The sequence below is a fragment of the Aotus nancymaae genome, unplaced genomic scaffold (assembly GCF_030222135.1).
Source record: "Aotus nancymaae isolate 86718 unplaced genomic scaffold, 86718_ANA_hifiasm-v0.15.2.pri h1tg000006l, whole genome shotgun sequence".
Lineage (NCBI taxonomy): Eukaryota > Metazoa > Chordata > Mammalia > Primates > Aotidae > Aotus > Aotus nancymaae.
Genome location: NW_026988417.1, coordinates 68,459,810 through 68,481,056, shown reverse-complemented (window position 1 = coordinate 68,481,056; position 21,247 = coordinate 68,459,810). Strand labels below are relative to the sequence as shown.

The 21,247-nt window shown below is 33.6% G+C and overlaps 1 protein-coding gene across 3 annotated transcripts in view; it reads left to right on the top strand.

Moving 5' to 3' along the window:
* Positions 1-13,116, top strand: part of RCHY1 (ring finger and CHY zinc finger domain containing 1) — a 32,458-nt gene extending 19,342 nt beyond the window's left edge. For all 3 annotated transcript variants that reach the window (XM_012446984.2, XM_012446987.3, XM_012446986.3), the window contains 6 exons: positions 1,347-1,425; positions 3,577-3,621; positions 3,728-3,786; positions 3,873-3,899; positions 4,804-4,924; positions 12,455-13,116. In XM_012446984.2, coding sequence (XP_012302407.1) covers positions 1,347-1,425; positions 3,577-3,621; positions 3,728-3,786; positions 3,873-3,899; positions 4,804-4,924; positions 12,455-12,583 — 460 coding nt within the window. In that variant the 3' untranslated portion in view covers positions 12,584-13,116. The remainder of the gene's footprint in view (positions 1-1,346; positions 1,426-3,576; positions 3,622-3,727; positions 3,787-3,872; positions 3,900-4,803; positions 4,925-12,454) is intronic.
* Positions 13,117-21,247: the final 8,131 nt, after the last annotated feature.

Sequence of the window (21,247 nt, the reverse complement as noted above, 5' to 3'; positions counted from 1 at the left end):
TTCCTCTTGAGGGCACAATGCAAAATTTTCTTGTATCTCTTCTGTTCCCAACCTCCAGGTATGTTGGAAAATAGTCTTTATTCAGGACAGTTCTGAATAGCTCAATGCCTAGCTAAATGCCCTATTAATGTAGAAGAAGTGGAGAACAGATATTTAGGGATAAGTAGCAATCTAACCTTTGCCATACGTAACAAATTTCAAATGGATTACAGAAAAATATAAAAATGAAAAGCTGTAAGTACTAGAAATATACATAGAGGAGTCTGTTTATGATCTATAGGTTACAAAAGTCTTTCCTAAACAAGAGGCAGAAAGCATAAGCTATACAGGATGATACTGATGGCTTTTTACTACATGGTAATTAAAAATGACTATATGACAAAATTAAGAGAAATCACAGACCAGAAAAGTAAATATAACATATGCAAATGAAAAATTATATTCATGATATATAAATATACATGCAAGTAAAAACATTGATATTCATTATATATAAATGAAAAAAGTAATATTCATGTTACATTTTTTTTTACCTGTAAATTGGTTAAAAACAAATACCCCAGTAGAAAAATGGACACAGCATATGAACAATCCACAGAGAAATCCAAGTAGTTCATAAACATTAATGTACATTCCCCATCTCATAATTTGAGAAATGCAAATTAAAATGATATCTTTTGTTTTTCTATAATACAAGTAACCATTTTTAGCCAAAGTATGGGGAACATGGTTACTGCCTTGCAGTGTTGGTGGAAGTATAAATTTGTACAGTCTATTTGGAGGTCAGTTTGGCAGTATCACAATTAATGTTGCAAAATTTTCTGACTCAGTACTTTCACTTCTAGGAATCTTGTGAAAAATAATCAACATGTGAACTAAGTGATGTCTGGGCAAGGATGTTTATTGTGTCATTGTAGCAACTAAAGATCATAAATTATATCAATGAGGGAATATTTAAAAAAATTATTATACATCCATGCCATTAATGTAGCCATTAAGAATGAAGTGGTTCTGTGTAGATAGACATAAAATCTTCAGAATATATTAAGTGAAAAAAAGTCACAGAATGGCATATGTAGAAAGAATCCATTAACATAGAAATCAAACCCGAAGTGTGTGTGTCTCTTTCTTTTTGCAATTTTATAGAAAAAGCCCTAGAAGGGTAAATACCACTCTGTATAGTGCTTACATTTAGAGAGGGTTGTTGGGGAGATAGTGGTTTATCCCATATTCTCCAATGTAGCTGGAAATTTTTTTAATAGAGACTAAACTTATATTTATGTATTGAACAAATCATGACTGTTATAAAAAACATCTAATCTTTTGGCTTTCATATGTTTTGCTAGGATTGGTCCAAAGGAAGATTTTTTCCATTGTTTGAAATGTAACTTATGCCTAGCTATGAATCTTCAAGGAAGACACAAGGTATATAATTTAGTTTGTATAATTTTTAAAGTATTATAGTGTTTTTGAAAACAAGCTTAAATTCTAATATGTTTTGTAAGCATGCTAATTTTCATATATTTCCAACTGCAACTATATTGCTTTTTTGAAAAGCAGTATTAACAAGTAGATATTTAAAAATATATACCACAGAATATCTGATCTACAACTCCTTTTCTTCTCTGTAGTGTAAGAATGCTTATATCACTTATTAGCATAATGTTGACAACTTCCAGCTTGGTTTATGGATTCTTATCATTGGCACTGCTTTTAAGAATAACTTTAAAACAAGAGAAATACTGAATGGTGTAACCTTATTAGCACTACCTTCTAAGAAAATTCAGAAAAAATTTTAATATTTCTTTTTATAATTAAGTTATACATATTTTAAATCTGGACATAGGAATTATGTCACAATCCCAGTCCCTTTTTCGTTATTTAAAAAAAATTCAATAAAGTATTACATTTATAGTACTGCTTCTACATACTATAAGAGTTTAGAGAATGTAGGATTGGTGTAAAATGAAGTGTAAATGATAATTGTTCAAGTAGTGGAAATTCCAGATAAGAGAGAACAGTGTAAGTAGCAACATTGTAGCTGTTGAGAGAGAGAGAGATAGACATTAATTGGAAAGAGACTGTTTGAAATCATTTACTTAGCAGTATAGTAGGTTCGATAGAAGATGAGGATAAGAAGTTATTGCAGAAATATATTATTAGCTAGAACTTGGCCTAAATAGTAAAGTGGTGAGGAAAATTGAGATGAATCATGAACATATATGATCAGGTAATGGTATTAAGGAAAAAGAATGAGACTGAGTAAAGATGACTGAAGATTTTCAGCCTGAGCTTAAGGTACTTGATTAGTAGATTGTAAATTTTTTGGAGATAAAAGATTGAGTTTGGTTTTTAAACTTGAGTTTGGGGTGATGGCAAGCTATGCTAGTGGAGTCAGTAGTATCTTATGGATTACATTTCTATGATATTCTGGTTTCCAAAGCATGTGTAGTGTGTGTGTGAGTGTACACACACTAATTCATTGCATCCTTACCTTGGCATTTGCATTCAATCAACTCAAAGATGCTGTTGATGATCAGATATGTTGTGATTGCGGAGATGTTAAAATGTATGTGTGAAGTTCACTTTAGAATCAAATGAAATATGTATTAGTTTTATAAATAAGAAACATAAGAGTAAAGAAGTGGTGGCTAGTCCAAAATCTCAAGGGCTAATAAATAGCAGAGCTAGGATTACAATCTAGTTTTTTAAACTTAGTATTAAGCTTATTATTTTGAGGGTTTTTCTCCCCACTATACTGTCAGCTTTCAAAAACTTGTATTTATTTTTTGTTATAGTTTTTTTTTGTTTTGTTGTTTTTCAGTAATCTTTTATTGTCTGTATTACTAAGTGGTCTTGCCATTTATTAAGTGCTTCCATTAAAAACCTGGGAGTCTTCCATGGCACTCTTATCTCCCTCCATTTAATCAGACATTAAATCTTGTCAAATTAAGAACTCGGGCTCTGAAGTCAGCCTTCTGGAGCTCCAGTTTAATTCTGCCTCTTATTAATGTGTGACTTTGGAAGTTACTTAGCTTCTCGAGGCCTCCAGTGCTTTAACTGTACAATGGTATAATAATCATAGCCTATTTCATCTAGGATTGTGAGATTTAATTGATCTTATATAGGTACTGTGCTGAGCATGGCATGTAGTAAATTTTAATAATATGAACTATTACTATTGCCAATATTATTAGTAAGTTGTTGAGCTTACTAATTTAGGTCACTGGCTTTGGGGCAAAACATACATAATATGCAAAGGTTCCAAATCTTATTATCTTTGGATCTTGGGTAAATGTCTTGAATTCCTAAGTCACTTTCCTTATCTGTGAAATGAACATAATCTCAGTAATGTTTATTGAGCATTTTCATTGTATCAGGTAATGTGCCAAGCTTGAAATAGTGTGAGAATTAAATAACTATTAAACAACTCTTTTCTGACATATAAGAAGCATATATTAATGTTAGCTATTATTTTTAGTAAGTTGGTTTTGTTAGTTTTTATTATTAATACTATTATACCTGACATTTTCATCTAGTTAAACGTTTGCTAATGTGAATTTCTCTTTTAAACAGTGTATTGAAAATGTATCCCGACAGAATTGTCCAATATGTTTGGAGGTAGGCTTAAAATATTTTTTACTTTGAAAGTCTCAGCTCTTGAATTTAAAATACTTGGATGTTTATATTGTCTTCATACAAGCACTGAAATTTATTTCCTTGACAGGACATTCACACATCTCGTGTTGTTGCTCATGTCTTGCCATGTGGACATCTTTTACATAGGTAAAGTAACATTTTTTTCTCAATGATGTTTGAAAATAGTGGAGATAGTTTTTGTTTTACTAAAATAATCATTTATTTTCTTTCAGAACGTGTTATGAAGAAATGTTGAAAGAGTGAGTGTTTGGGATTTTAAAAATAATTGTAAGATGTTTGATTTTTTTATGTGTGTGGGGTGGGGAGCTGGACAAACATTGTTACTTATACTGTATTGGGCATAGCAGATATTTATATTGAAATGGGTAGCATAGATGAATAGTGTTAAAACTGGACAAAGCGTCTTGGACATAGAACTACATACTTTGTCCATATGTTCCTCTTAAGCCTCGTCTCCTCCCACTTGGAGATAGATACCTCTTTTTTTTCTGGCCGTGTATACTAGGAAGCACAGTCTATGCCAGATGCAGTTATGTTGTAAAAATGTGAAGAATATTGCTAAAATTTGTTAGGTTGTTATACTGGCCAAGTATAATGGACTACAAAGAAAGTATGTGAAGCGATCATCTAGAGCTAAGACTTTATTAATGGAATGGATATTAAAATTATATGAAAATAATTGAAAACAGGAGACTGGATTTTGGTCCTACAAATTGATGAGCAAAAATTTGAAGAGCTAGATAGAGGTGATTTTTTTTTTCAAAATTTTAGAAAGGAAATAATATGATCTGGATAATTTTTAACAAATACAGTCTCTTTGCATGAGTATATTAAGAAATTAAGATTGTTTAGCTAAGGCGTAGCTTAGTTTGTAAAAATATATGAAGTGTATTCTACAAAGAATGGACTACTACTCCATTTTACAGGACTGAGAAAAAAGATTTAGTTTTAAGTAAGTATACAGGAATTAATTTAAAAGTTTTATAGTGTGAAAGTTCCTAGGTTCCTAAGCAATTATGTTGAAATAGAGGATAATGCCTATCTTGAATGGTTCATGTGTCAGTTAGCTTGCATCTTCTTGTATACCTGAGTTAATATATTCTTTGTTTAATGTTTGGAAAATAACCTTTCTGTCTCTGTTAGAGGCTACAGATGTCCATTATGTATGCACTCTGCTTTAGATATGACCAGGTATTGGCGACAGCTGGATGATGAAGTAGCACAGACTCCTATGCCATCAGAGTATCAGAACATGACTGTGGATGTGAGTAGAATCAGTACTTAAAACTTCATAGATTCCTTGTTGACACTCTTCTTTATTTTTGCCCTCCTGCTCAAATTTGCCAAAAGAAACTATTGGTTTGACACAGATGCTAATGTGATGATTAGTGATTTTTATATTTTAGTTAAATAACTAGCTCAGATCAGGAAAAAAAGTCCTAAGAATACCTTTATGTAGTTTTTCCCAACACTAGATGGCAGGCAAAAACTTTATTCTGAATTGTTTACACATTACTTGCCAGTCAGTCAGTAATATAAATGACTAGGGTTGGATCACTGGTGGGACATTTTAAGTATGTTTTATTTTTAATTATTTTACATTTTATTTTAGGAGAACATATTTGCTGATTTTTGAGATGACGTTTTGGTTTTTTAGTGTTTATTACCCTTTTTATTCCATCCGAGACTTATTTTTTTTCGAGTGCACACAGGAGACCCCTTTTTCACTTCTGTTGTTTACAGAATCATAAGCAAGTAACAAATTGAGAGAGAAGAATCTCATAATTACAGAGAAGTCTTGATCCATGATCTTGGGGAAAAACCGTCCATACTAAGATGCTCCTTGCTTCTGGGGAGAAACTTTCCTAGTTAACTTTACCTTAAGGTTTCTAATGGGTGTCCAGTTCCAAGAGTGTGGAGAGTCCCTTCTGAATTGTCAGATAATGAACCTAAGGTTCAAAGTCCAGAAGCTTTATTGCAGTGTAGCTTGGAAAGGCAGTCTTTCTCTGATGTTGTTCTCAGAAGACCCACTCTCCAGATTCTAGATTGTGAAGGGTTTGATTGTTCTTAGTCATTGGATCATCAAAATTTTCTTTACCTGGTGAAAATATACATTGGCATAATGCATAAAAGTCTTGCAGCATTTAGTCATATCAGAGTTTAGTAGTGGAAGATACATGAGGTTCTGTTATTAGGTGCATAGACTTTCCAGTGATGATTTTGTAAGGGGTCAACTTATGTTTTCCACTCCAGTCGGATCTGATTGTCATCAATCTGCAATACCTTTGACTAAGGCAATGCAGTGAATTCAGTTAGTTTTGCCTAATGCTATTGTATCTGTAATATCTTATTTAACTATTTCACAACTTGTCCAGTAAGTACCTCTGTCACTGGAAATTTCTCCAGGAATGTCCCATGAGAGAAACACATTTTATAATAACCTTTTAGCTATTGTAATGGCATTAATCCTCTTGCATGGGATACCTTCTATACAACCAGAAAATATGCACTGAAAATGACAATTGAATGTAATCGCTCTATAAATACTTAAATGGCCCATCAAGTAGCAGAAATGTGTACCTGAAGTTTTGATTATCTTCCCAGGATTATGGTTTCAACAAAACAAATGGTCATAAATTATTTTAGCAATTTAGCAATATATATAAATTTTATATATACATATAAAACTTGGATTAGTTTATCTTTTCCATGGTAAGCCATGGAATGCAGAACTTTTAATAATGGAAGCTTTAAGGATTTAGGAAGGGCCAGGTGGCTGTCCAGGTTCTCCGTGAGTCCATGCTTAACATTGGATTTGTGTCCTCTTAAATACCAGTTTAGGTGCCTACCACTGATAACTGAAGGGTTATTATAGATAATTTGACTTGGATTGTGGAGTTGATTGAAATCTAAACAATTTCAATACTGGCTGATTTAATATGAAAAGCTGGCCAACTGTTTTCTTGGTATTCAATTAATTTTTATCCTGCTTGGGTTAGCAGTTTCATAAACCAGTCTCTCCATTAAAGTTCAAGGAATTGTTATCCAGTCCAAGTCCTAAAATTATCAGAAATCTGTATTTCAGAGTGCTTGTCAGGGTCCTTTTCATCCTTTCATGAACCTTCTTGAAGACACAGTACTCTAGGATTTTGCTTGCTTGTGAAGTTTTCAGAGAAGCTGCATCAGAATTAAGCATTTAACTGTGGAAACAACTTAAAATGGTTACAGTTAAAGATGTGATTAGCAAAGACATTTGGTTATTTCTGTGGCCTGCAATAACACAATAACCATAATTAAGACTGATAGCACATACCCAGACATAAAGAATTTTAGAATCTCATATAATCTTGGAATAAATTTTAATAAAAATATAACACAAAGGTTAAATATCATTTTTTATTTGACAGTGCTTCCTATGTAATTTAACAGATCAAATAATCCTTTTTTACCTCTCTTTTGGATGCTATAGGAGCCCTTTGTAGCATGCCAAAGTTAGAGGTTTAAAAAAAAAGACAATTTTTTTCCTTTTTAATTGTACTTTGGGCTCTGAGGTGCATGTGCATATCCTGCATCCTGCAGGATTGTTGCATAGGTACATACATGCCATGGTGGTTTGCTGTCTCCATCCCCGGCCCCCGTCACCTACATCAGGCATTTCTCCCGGTGTTATCCCTCCCTATCCTCCCCAAGCCCCTGTTGTCCCTCCCACTCCTCCACCCGCCCCGCACCTAGCCCTGTGAGTGTTGTTCCCTTCCCTGTGCCCAACTGTTCGCATTGTTCATCACCTGCCTATGAGTGAAAATATTCGGTGTTTGTTTTTCTGTTCTTGTGTCAGTTTGCTGAGAATGATGGTTTCCAGATTCATCCATGTCTCTACAAAGGACACGAACTTGTCGTTTTTTATGACTGCATAGTATTCCGTATTTTCTTTGTTCAGTCTATCATTGATGGGCATTTGGGTTGGTTCCAGGGAAAGGACTTAATTTTTAAGTTGAAATTTGATTTTGGGAAGCTTGTTAAGTGTGTTGAAGATTTAAAACACTTGACCAAAATAGGATTACAAGTCACTGTAAAATCATAGTCATTTGTATAGCCAGTATGAGAATTAATGGGTTTTAAAAAGCAATTACCTTTACTCTTTGAAACTCAATTTTCTAAACAATCAAAAGTCCTAAGACAGTATGTGACAAAATCTGTCTCCCCTTGTCTTCTCTTTTTATTATTTGCAGTTTATTCAAAAAAGTACACAAAAATATTTTACTGTCTTATTAATACTACATGAAATCTTTGTTCAAAAGAGAAAACCAGATTTTACCTTTGTAGTATCAGGACTAAAGCTAATTTTTATAAAACCTTATAAACAAATCTATCCAATCTGTCAGTTTTTGACCACAGAAGGTTTCCATAAACTTTTATATTTCCTTATAAACTTTTAAAATTCTTTCTTTTGAATGTTCTATATTTTAGTCTATATCTTTTTTATTCCTCAAATTTGAAACAACCTTTAAGTAACTTCGGGCTAGACCAAAAAAATTTTTTAAGCACATCTTTGCGACTTTTCTCACCAAAACTATGTCTTACTTATTTTTTTATTTTATTTATTTATTTATTTGAAATCACTGCTACTTCTGCCTCCTGAGTTCAAGTGATTCTCCTGCCTCAGCCTCCCGAGTAGTTGGTATTATAGGTGCCTGCTACCACGCCTAGCTAATTTTTGTATTTTTTAGTAGAGATGGGGTTTTGCCACGTTGACCAGGCTGGTCTTGAACTCCTGACCTCAGGTGAACCACCTGCCTCGGCCTCCCAAAGTGCTGAGATTACTGGCATGAGCCACCACGCCAGGTCGCTTGTTTTTACACTGTGTAGGGAATTGTTTTTCTTACATCTAGTAGTTTTAATTACCTATATTAACTATAATTTTAACTCTTAGTAATCCTAATTTCCAGTGAAAACCCTAGGAAGTAATTTTGAACTGGTTTGTATCAGTATTTGTAGATGGAAACCATTTTAATTTTTGGAAGGATGTTTCCTTAAATGATTAATTGTTAAGAGATCTAAATATATTTAGCTTTTCTATACTATATAAAAATAAGATGCGAAAGTATATAAACTTAAACTTATAATTAATGTTTTAGCATTTTAACTTATAAATGACTTAAAAGTTTTATGATTATTTACTTAAACATATGACTCTAAGATTTTAAATTACTGAAAATAAATTTGAAATTATGACACAGGTGGCAGGGAAGAAGCCCTAGTAGCCTTGATTCTGCCTTGTAGCTACAGGTCTAGACACTGAGAACATGTACCCAGGCCTCACTTAGCCATACTTCATAATCTAGTGGTTCAAAACCCAAAACATAAGCTCACAGTCAAATCAGTCAAGTGTTGAATTATATTCAACAGACACGTTTGAAGCCACTCCTATTTTACTAACAATATAAAACTGGCTTTATTTGCCAAGTGTTATCACATACACATAACACTTACAGGAATACAGACATGGGCAGAAGCAGAACTTAGAGCTTTTCCTAAAGGATTCTCATTTGCTGGCTTTTAAATAGTTTTTCTATTCCCCATTCAGACTATCAGTTTTCCAATTACCTGTTTCATTGCCCTAAGCAGTTGTTAGCTAGGCAACCCTAAGTATGTATTTCTAAAGGGCCAACTCTTAGGTTAAACAAGGTAGAAAATTTATATCTCAAAAGCACAGAACTAAGACTTTACACGTAAATATTTACCATCATTTGCTCAAAGCAAGGAAAAAATGGTGTAAGTAAAAGTTAAGACAAGATGGCCAGAAAATCACCTTAAACAAAGATATGACTTATTATGTAAATTTAAAACAGTGCTAAGAGTTCCTAGTGTACACAGACAGACACCTTTACAAATGGAAATTTCTTTTATATATATAAATTTATTTTACCAAAAGAGTTTCAGGATAGCCTTCAGTATAGTAAAGCCAGTTAAATGCCAGGAAGATATTTTAGTTCTATAGATGGTTTTTAAAAATTTAACTGCTCTTTCTTAGCTAAAATTACTGAGTTCAAGTTGGAGCCCACTAAGAGAGTAGGGGAAAGAAAACATTCTTTTTTATTGTTTGCAGTTTACTAAAAATTTTAAAATATTGTACTGTCCATCTCTATGTCTGGACTCAGCATGGATAGATCTGAAAAAGAAGCAAGTCTGCTTTACCTAAGGGTCTATATTTTATAAACATTAAATAGGGAAATGTTTGTAAGATTTTTAAATAGCTTTCTTTTAGCTTTTTTTTTAGCCTAACAGGCTAGCTTTCTTTTAGCCTTCAGAGCAGTATACTAACTAAGCCAAAAGGCTCATAGTTAAGCTTTTTTATTTGCTTCTTAAACTCTGAAAACGTCTCTTTTTTTTTTAAGGCAATAAAAATACTGAAATGATTTTAGAAACTTCACTCAATAGGTATTCTTAGATGAGTCTAATTTGGGAGCTCTCATTTTCAAATGCACTTATTTTTTGGTTTGTTTTGTTTGTTTTTTTTAACAGCTCCTTATGGCCATTGTCAAATGCACTTCTTAGAGTGTAGTTTTAGTATTCATTTGGAACGTTCCATTATAATTTTAAATTACCTTTAGTAAGATTTTGCCATTTCTATAAGCAAATGGCATTTTATCCTTCTATAAAATGTTTAAAAAGTGTTTGCTGCTTCTGGGGCCTAATACTTACATTCGTAAATGTAGGCAGAGCCAGTAGATTGCTCAGTTTGTCAGAAATCAAGGATCCCATTTTCACCTTGAAACTGGCTTTGGCTCTCATATTTCCTTGGTACACTTAACCAGTGATTTTTCCCTACCTAAGCATGCCAGAAAAAGAATCAAAGGGTGCAGGACACAAAAAACCCTGTGAATTTATTTCCAAAAGCCAAGTTTGCATGTCCTGCTGTTTTGCCATTTTACTGTTCTTCTGCCTGACCCAGTCAGACATAAGAGGGCTTTAGCTAGATCCAAGGTAGTTGGATCCTGGACCTAGTCTAGTTTTTGTTGCAACTTCTGAATCCAATTCAGATAAAAAATGTGTTCAAAAAAACTTGGATAGCTCAAAACACAAATCCGTGGAGCTTTAAACACAAATCCGCGGAGCTTTAGAATCTAAGAGAGAACTTACCATGATTCCTAATTGCTGTGAGAGAGCAGTGGACTCCCAACGGGTACCTTACTGGGTGCCTTGGTGCTCCTAGGGGGTCACTGAAAGCTGTACTTCAAATCCCACTTCTGATGCCAGCTGTTTGAAGAAAAACCTTATACAAATTAAATTTAACAGACCTTAATTGAGAAGCAATTTGTGATCAGGCAGCCCCGAACCAGAATAGATTCAGAGGGTCTTGACATTCTTTATTTGGTTGCAATTAGCCTGCAACCTAAAGCATAAAAGGTTGTTTCTGTGCCTTTTGTCTTATGGAGAGTGATCATCTTTTTTCCTTTAATTGAGATGTGTTGCTGTCCCTTCTCAGCCATAGTATTGAGTTGTAGATGAGAATGGGAAAGCCTAGATTGGTTTGTGGCTAGATAATTTTTGGTTATATTACATATTTTCTGAACATCTTCAAATACTTTAGCATACAAGGATAAAAACCACTTAGCAAAGCCAAATGAAATTTATTTTTTGTTTTATTTACACTGGAGTGTTTTATAATTCATGTGGGTAATTAAATTGTCAGGGCAATGAAAAATCACTTTTGGGATACGGACCGATAATCATGTGATGTTTGACTAGAGGCTGAAGTGTGCTATGTTCCATGTAGAGAATTTTTTGAAATAATGGTTTCATTAAGATGCAATTCACATATTATACAACTCATTCATTTAAATTGTACAATTTGGTGCGTTTTAAAATATTCATGTAGTTACGCATACACCACAATTTTAGAACATTTTTATCATCCCAAAAAAGAAATGCTCCTACCCATTAGCAGTCATTCCCTAATGCCCCAGGCCTAGACAACTACTAATCCACTTTCTTCATTTAGATCATATTTTTTAAAGAATTATTTTCCAAATTGTAATTTAGAGCAAATTTGGAAATTTTCTGCTTATTGTAGTGTGACTATTCAAAAGCTAGAGCTCTTCTTGCATAGTATGTATTGATTTTCAGGTTAACACCTTTGTTATTTTTCAGGTTCTTAACATTAGAAGAAATTGATTGCTAAACAGCATCTTCTTGTTATTGTAGGGATGAGTGAAGAGCCTCTCTCTCTATTTAGTCAATTTTAGGAACTACGGTTTTTGGAATGTAATTCATTCCTGAGGCAGAGAAGACAGGGAACTTAGTATACTAAACCTAAAAAATAAGCAAAAATATTATTTTTAATACTAAAATATATAAAAAAGTTTATATTTTTATAAATATATACAAAGTCTAAAAATTTTGGTTTTATTAACTGAGATACATTTCTGACTGAAAAACAATGAAATTGTGTATGTTATTTTGAATTGTTAAGTATCAGGTATTGATTTGATTATGCCTAAGTTAATTTTCTTGCTTGTACTATTTATACTATTTAATATTTGGAAACTATTTTAAAGTAAGCTTTTTTGTTTTTCTCAAATCTGCCTTTTCACTTTCTGAATTCAGAGCCACCTCAATAGCCTTTTAGAGTTTTCAGTGAAAAAATAAAAAGAAATTTCTACTTTTTGACATGTTTAGACTTATATATGTATTTTCACATCTTTAATATGGTTTTCAAGGGATTATTATGAGCAGACAATACAACTTGTATTAATAAGGTTAAAATATTTCATTTGAATTCATCTCTTTTCAGATTCTCTGCAATGACTGTAATGGACGATCCACTGTTCAGTTCCATATATTAGGCATGAAATGTAAGATTTGTGAATCCTACAATACTGCTCAAGCTGGAGGACGTAGAATTTCACTGGATCAGCAATGACCAGCCTATGCAGTACTGGAGAACTTGGCATTTTCTGATATAGAAAAAGGCTTTCCTTGGTATCCTGTTATCATGTGTCATAATCTATGCATTAGAGTTGATGTGTTTTGTACTAGTGTCACAGCATAAAATCATGTTACAAGAACTTAAGGATTCAGGGTCTCTTGATCGAATTTTCATAGCTCTATATTGAATGAAAGCCATGTGCTTGTGTTTGGATTGGAAATTCCTTTAGTGTCAGTTTTTTGGACGCCAATGGAGTTTGCCACTGATATATTCATAGAATTGTATTATATTTTCATGAAACTTTGCTTTAAGTGACACTATGCACGCAGTTAATTTCTAGTTCTTGGTAGAACTGCACTTAATTCTCAGTAGTATTCTTGACTTTTTAAGGGCTGTGCTATAGTAAGTTCCCCCCTACTGTTAAAACCTAATTAAATATGCTTTAGAATTTTCTAAGACAGTCCTTTGGATCCTCTAGATGTGAATTTTGATGTAATAAATGCTAATAAAATTATATTAAAACAGTGTTTTATAGAAAGTTTTTTTCAAAGTTTTCTATGTTTGGCTCAATTAGGGCAATATTATTGGTTCTATAATGTAAAATAAATTTTCTTTCTTTTGAGGTATTCTGTAAGAGTAGTTGGGAAAAGTATTATGTAAAATAATAAGACTCTTCCAAAGCCTTAATCAAAACATTAACATTGAAAAAAAATTTCTTTAGGTTGCCCCAAATTATTTCTTCAAAGAGTCATTAATTCATTTATTTAGCGAGTATTTATTGAGCAACTGCTATGTGGCAGATGTGTTTCTAGATGCTGTAGAGACAACAGTGAACAATAAAGACAAAAGTCTCTGTCTTCGTAGCAGTACATGCTAGTGTTCATCATATTTAATCAATTATTTTTCTTTATGCAAGGAGTGGATGTCTTTATTGTAAATGGAATATTTCTTCTTTATGCATGTGAAAGTAGGGGATGGATAAGTGGGAAGGGCATGGGATATTCCTGGCAAGATCTCTGATTTCATAATACTTTTTGGGTTTATATAGTGGAATTAAATATACTTCTTAATTCAGGAACAAAGTTAACAAATATGTTTGATGATCCTGCCGACTTTGACAATAGTGTCTCCGTAATAGCTTACCATTAGGCTAGAAAGTAAAATGTACACCTATCAACTGATAAGTACTTATTGAGCACCACTTGTATTTCCAACTTTGATCTATTTGAATCTTTTGTGAATAAGAAAGATAGCCCTTTAACTAGAAAGCCTAAGAGTTTTGGTACATTTATTTCTTCTTTTGTTGAAATTTATTTACCTGGATAAAGGCAGCAGTTTGGAACTCAGATCTTTATTCTATCCTACCTTCTTGTCTTCTGTATTCTGCTCTTCTCATGTTTTTTCCCTTCATCTGTTTCCTTGGCCTGGGCAGAGAAGCAGTGCTGATCTTGATTTGAGAAAGGATGTTTCTGGTATTGCCAGTTAGTATACAGATACGGAAAGGCTAATTTTCCAGATCTAATACTTTTTTTTTTGAAACGGTTTCGCTCTGTTATTTAGGCTAGAGTGCAGTGAAGTGACCATAGCTTACTGCAGCCTTGACTTTCTGGGCTGAACTGATCCTTCCACCTCAGCCTCCAGAGTAGCTAGGTCTACAGGTGTGTGCCACAATGCCCAGCAGATTTTTACTTTTTTTGTAGAAACAGGGTCTCAGTGTGTTGTCCAGGCTGGTCTCGAACTCCTGGGCTCAAGCAGTTCTCTTACCTCGGCCTCACAAGAGCTGGGATTACAAGCATAAGCCACTGTGCTTCATCCAGATGTACTACTTTTTATGTTTGTTATGATTCTGCTAAACCAATTTAAATCATGTTACTGCTTTTAATCATTGAATCATTGGCTCCTTAAATAGGAGTGAGAATAATTAGGCTTTTCTGTTTTCAATGTCTATGTGCTAGGGTCATGTATTAGCATTAATTACTACAATGATTCTGTGGGGGTAAGTGGTGTCTTCATATAGACAAGAAAGCTGAGGTTTAGAGGTTAAAATGACATGTTGGGGGTAAATAACAGACACTATATGTTGAGTTGGGAATCAGATCCAAGTCTGTGACTACAAACTCACTTTACTGTTTTGCCTTTGACCTAAACTTCCATATTGCTAAAATACACCTCACAGCTAATCATCTATCATTGAAGAGCTCGTGATTTGATAGATCAACCTTTCATTTTTAGGTGACTCTAGTTAGAAAGACTTATTTCACAATCTGCTTGTTTCTTTAACTCAGGATCCAAATGTGTCCAAAATAATGCAGAATACATGTGCAATCACTTGTTTATGCTATGCAGTCATGTACTTGAAGCAATTTTCAAATGCGCTCAAAGTCTCTAGGCTACAGTACCCAGGGTTGCTTCAAGTATTTGTTCATGAGATGTCAACTTGATGATTAAAATCCTTCAGCAAATCTCAGTCATAATCAGAATAAGATCTAAGTTCCTTAGCATTCAGTATGCAATACTTAAAATATATTATCTTACCCTTAAATATGTTTTCTTTTTCTGACTTCAAAAATATAGGTTGTACTTCTGGAAGAAAGAAGGTAAAAAGCTGAACAATCCTATCTTCCAGAGAGAACTACTGTTAACATTTTAATAGATAACTTCATCTTTCTTTCCTATTCTTTTTAATAAAGCTTACAGGAATGCTAAATTTTTAGCCAGATCTTAAGTACACTAGAATTATCTGTCCCTGAAATAAGACAGGTTGCCCTGCCGCACAATTTGTATCTATAGTTTACTTGTATTATTTTTGAAAAAAGTAAAATACCTTTATGAATTTCTTGGTGCATAGCATCTCATCAGCTTCTTTTATCATTAAAGATTTATGTATCAAAAAAAAAGTGTATATCAGATTGTTCATTTCTTAGTTAGTGGGGTCTTCTTAACCAGTACGTAGAGCTTTGTATGAATTAACTTTAGCTTATATTTAAAGTAGTAGTTTGTTTATGATGTCATAGATTTTAAAATCAAACTCAGTTTTTAATTCTTCACTAAAACCTATTTTCATATTATATACATGTTTAATTTCCCTTTTATTTTCATCATGCATCAAAATAAATTTACTAAGTACTAAAGAGCCAACTTATTTTATAAGTGCCTGGCACTTAATAGGTATTCACTAGTTGAATAGTTTAATTTGCAATGAATTAATTTTAAATGATAGTTCAAAACTATGCCACTTTATTCTTTTTCCTTTGTGTTATTAAAATTTTAGTTAATGATTGTATATATTATATATAGGGAGTACAATATGATGTTTTGACATATGTTTACATTGTAGAATGATTAATTCAACTTTTATTGCCTCATACCATTTTTTTGTGGTAAAAAAATCAACACTTAAAATCTTTTAGTATTTTTGAAATGTATAATGCATTGTTTGTTACACTTACCATTCTGTATACTAGATCAGTAAAGTTTATTCCTCCTGTCTGACTGAAATTGTGTACCCTTTGATCAGTATCTCCTCTTTTCCTATCCACCCCTCTTTCCCCAGTCTCTGGTAACCACCATTCTACTTCTACCAGTTTACCTTTTTTCAGATTGTGCAGATAACTGAGATCACATAGTATTTACCTTTTTGTGCCTGGCTTATTTAATTTAGTATCATGTCTTCCAGGTTCATTCATGTTGTCATAAGGATTTCTTTCTTTTATACAGCTGACTAGTATTCTGTTGAGTATATATGCCACTTTTTGTTTTTCATTCATGTGATGATGGACATTAAGGTTGCTTCCATATCTTGGCTGTTGTGAATAATGCAGCAGTAGACACAGTGGTACAGATACCTCTTTGACACACTGACTTCAGTTCCTTTAGCTATATACCCAGAAGTGGGATTGTTGGATCATATGGTAATTCTATTTTTAGTCTTCTGTTTCTGTACTGATTTTAATACTGGCTTTTTAAATTTACATTCCCACCAACAGTGCACAAGGATTCCCTTTTCTCCACAATGTTTCAACACTTTTATCTATTTGATAATAGTCATTCTAATAGGTGTAAGGTGATATCTCATGTTAATTTGCATTTTTCTGATTAGTAATGATGAGCATCTTTTTGTTGGCCATTTGTATCTTTTAAGGAATGTTTGTTTACATCCTTTGCCCATTATTTAATTGAGTTCATTTTCTTATTATTGGAGTTCCTTATGTATTTTGGATATTAGCCCATTATCAGATGTATGATTTATATATTTTCTTTGAATTCATAGGTTGTCTCTTCATTCTGTTATTCCCTTTACTATCCAGAAGCTTTTTAGTTTGACGCCACCCCATGTATTTTTTGTTGTCTGTGTTCTTGGGTTTATATCGAAGAAATCTTTGCCCAGACCAGTGTTGCAGAGCATTTCCCCTATGTTTTGTTCTAGTAGTTTTATAGTTTCAGGTCTTATGTTTAAGTCTTTTAAACCATTTTGAGTTGATTTTTATATGTGGTGTGAAATAAGGATCCAATTTCGTTTTTCTGCATATGTATATTCAGTTTTCCCAACACCATTTATTGAAGAGACTGGCTTCATTGTGTGGTGTTGGCATATTTATTGAAAGTCAATTGCCTATAGGTGTGTTGGTTTATTTCTGGGCTCTTCTGTTCCACTGGTCAACATATCTTTTTATGCCAGTACCATGCTGTTTTGGTTACTATTGTTTTATAATAGATTTTTAAGTCAGGTAGTGTGATGCCACCAACTTTGTTCTTTTTGTTCAAGATTGATTTGGCTATTCAGGTCTTCTGTGGTACCATACAAATTATAGTATTATTTCTGTTTTTGTGAAAAATGACTGGAATTTTGTTAGGGGTTGTTATGAGAAAAACCTGGGACTATAATGTTCCAACTCAAAGTGGGAAGGAACTGAGAGACCAAAGAATGACTGGGACAAGTCCAGCTTGGGCAGATGAGTTTATTAGGATTTACATATGGGGCAGTCCTGGATGGCAGCAGGACACCTCTAGAGCTCTGTGCCATCTCCCATCTCTAAACTGCTTCTAAGCTAATTTTTTGACTCTTTGGCTATTGTGTTTGAGCAATGAGACTGTTTCTCTTGGTATGTTCTCAGTTACTCTCTAGAATGTTTAGATTCTTAGGGACACCTGCTCCTTGCCTGGATACCATGGTGTTGACTCATCGCCCAGCCTTCAGGATTTGGGCAGTGGACATACACTCTTAAGCAACCTTGTGGGGGACCTGTCACACTACAGGGATTGCACGAATCTGTAGATTGCTATGGCTACTATGGACATTTTAACTATGGCTATGGTTCAGATCTGTGTCCCCACTCAAATCTCATGTTCTGTTGTAACCCTCAGTGTGGAGGTTGGGCCTGGTGGGAGGTAATTGGATCATGGGGGCAGATTTCCCCCTTTGGTGCTGTTCTCGTGATAGAGTTCTCATGAGATCTGGTCATTTGAAAGTGTGTGGCCCCTCCTCACCCCGCTTCCTTCTGCTCTAGCCATGTAAGATGGACCTGCTTCCCCTTGACCTCCTGCTATGATGGAAAGTTTCCTGAGGCTTCCCAAGTTTCCTGACCTCCTGCTATAATTGAAAGTTTTCTGAGGCCACCCCCCTTCCTTCCGCTCTAGCCATGTAAGATGTACCTGCTTCCGCTTGACCTGGTGCCATGATTGAAAGCTTCCTGAGGCCAGCATCATATTTCCTGTACAACCTGTAGAACCATGAGCCAATTAAACCTCTTTTCTTTATAAATTACCCAGTTCCACGTATTTCTTTATAGTAATGCAAGAAGAGACTAATAGAACAATATTCTTCCAATCCATGAACACAGGCTACCTTTTCATCTATTTGTGTTTACTATTTTTTACATCAGTGTTGTATAGTTTTCAGTATACAGATCTTTCACTTATTTGATTAAATTTACTCCTAAGTATTTTTTTGATGCTATTGAGAATTAGATTGATTTCTTTTTCAATAGTTCATTGTTAGTGTAAAGAAATGCTACTAATTTTATATTCTGCAATACTGAAATACTGAATTTGTTTATCAGTTCTAACAGCTTTTTGATGGAGTCTTTAGGGTTTTCTATATATAAGATCATGTCATCAGCAAACAGTTTCACTTCTTTTCTTATTTGGATGCCTTTTATTTATTTTTCTTATGTAATTGCTCTGGCTAGAACTTCCAGTACTATGTTGAATAGAAGTGGTTAGAGTGGGCATCTTTGTCTTGCTCTTGATCTTAGAAGACAAGCTTTCAGCTTTTCACTATTGAGTATGAGGTTAGCTATAGGCTTTTCATATATGGCCTTAATTGTGTTGTGGTACATTCCCTCTATGCCTGAATATTTGAGTGTTTTTACCATAAAATGATGTTGAATTTTTCAAATGCTTTTTCTGCACCTATTGAATGATTAAAAGTGTTTTTTTGTGCTGCACTCTGTTAATATGGTATATCATATTTATTGATTTGCATATATTGACCCATTCTTGCATCCCAGGGATAAATCCCACTTGATCATGGTGAATGATGTATTTAATATGCTGTTGAATTTAGTTTACTGATGTTTTGTTGAAGATTTTTGCATCGATGTGTATCAAGGATATTGGCCTGTAATTTTTCTTTTTTTGTAGTGTCCTTGTTTGTTTTTTGTATCAAGGTAATTATGGCCTCATAAAATGAGTTTGGAAGTATTCCTCCTTCAAAATTTTGAAAGAGTTTGAGAAGGATTGGTATTAGTTCCTCTTTAAATTTTGGGAGAATTCTGCCATGCAGCCATCTGATCTTGGGCTTTTCTTTGATGGGAGATTCTTTAAATTATTCATTCTATCTTCTTAGTTTAGATTTTCTGTATCTTCTGGATTCAGTCTTGGTAGGTTGTTTGTTTCTAGGAATTTATCCATTTCTTCTAAGTTAACCAACTTGTAGATGTATAATTTTTAATAATAGTTTCTTATGATCCTTAGTATTTTTGTAGTATCAGTTGTAGTGTCTCCACTTTCATTTCTGATTTTACTTATTTTAACATTCTTTTTTTTCTTAGTCTGGATAAAGGTTTATCAATTTTGTTTATTTTTCAAAGTACCCTATGCCACTTTAAATGCAGTCGACCTGTGGTATCTGTGGGGATTAGTTCCAGAACTCTCTGAGGATACCAAAATCTGTGAATGCTCAAGTCTCATATAAAATGGTGTACTGTTTGCCTATAACCTATGGACATTCTCCTGCATACTTGAAATAATCTCTAGATTACTTATAATACGTAATACAGTACTACGTATAACTTCATTTTTATGGATTTACCATAGTATCACCACATTGTAAATTCAAGTTTTGCTTTTTGAAACTTTGTGGATTTGTTGTTATTTTTTTATCCATGGTTGGTTGAATCCATAGATGTGGAACCCATGGATACAGAGGGGCTACTGTAACCATCTCTGCTTAAATTCATTTAAATGTTTGCTGTTTGCATTGTGTTCATCTGAATTTATTTCTTGCTAAGCAAACTTTTTTCCTATGGTTATTTTCATGTGGATTTTTCCTCGTGTTCAGTTAATACACTGACAGGTCTGCTTTTTGTCCTTTGTTCTTATACATCTGTTTTTGTTCTCATACTTAGTTTTCTTACATTCAGTTTCACTTTCTGTCTCCCTTGTTATCCTTCCTGCCAAATTACTTTTCCTAAGCTTAAATATGTTACAGTTTTGGTCAAAATAATGCACAAGTTCCCTGATGTGTATTTGTCTAAGCCTAGATTCTTCATTTTGAAGCCTTTACAAATATTGTTCCAGTCTTTTCAGTTTTATTTTTTTGTTTCCTTATGTGTATTTCTTAAACAAGCCTCCTCTTAATTTTTGCACCTTGCCTTGGCACATATGCTTTCCTCATGGAGCAACCTTTCTTAAAGAAATGGAGTTGTCAGAAACCTGCCTATTCTTCATGGTCCAGCTCAAGGTTTACTTTCTTTACTACAACTACTGCTAACAACAACATATGCCTACAAATTGGATAGCTTAGAAGAAATAGGTGCATTCCTAGAAACATAAAACTTACCAAGTCTTGATTCAAGACTGAATCAAGAAGAAATAGAAGATCTGAGCAGACCAAGTAAGGACATAGAATCTAATTAGTTTCCCATCAAAGAAAAGCCAAGGGCCAGATGACTTCATAGTGGAATTCTACCAAACGTTTAAAGAAGAACTAGTACCAATCCTGAAACTCTGCCAAAAAATTGAAGAGGAAATACTTCCAAACTCATTTTATGAGGCCAGCATTACCCTGATAATCAAAGCCAGACAAGGACACTATAAGAAAAGAAAATTACAGGCCTGTATTCCTGATTGTGAAAGGAGATTGTGGCTTGGAATGTTAAATGTTAATGAATGTTATGTAATGAATGTTAATAAATAACCACATTCTCTTGTAACCTTTCTCTTTTCTAAACTCTATAGTACTTTGTACCAGTCTTAGAGGATTTAATATTTCCTTTTTTTACTGTGATTCAGTTTTTGCCATTCTCCTCCTCATTTAAACAATGTATTAAAACAATGTATATAAAGCTTACCATTGGATAAAACTGCAAGGTGGAGCTACAATTGTGACCCTGAAAGCCCTCTGGCAGTTGGCTTGTGGAGGACAAGCACAGAAGG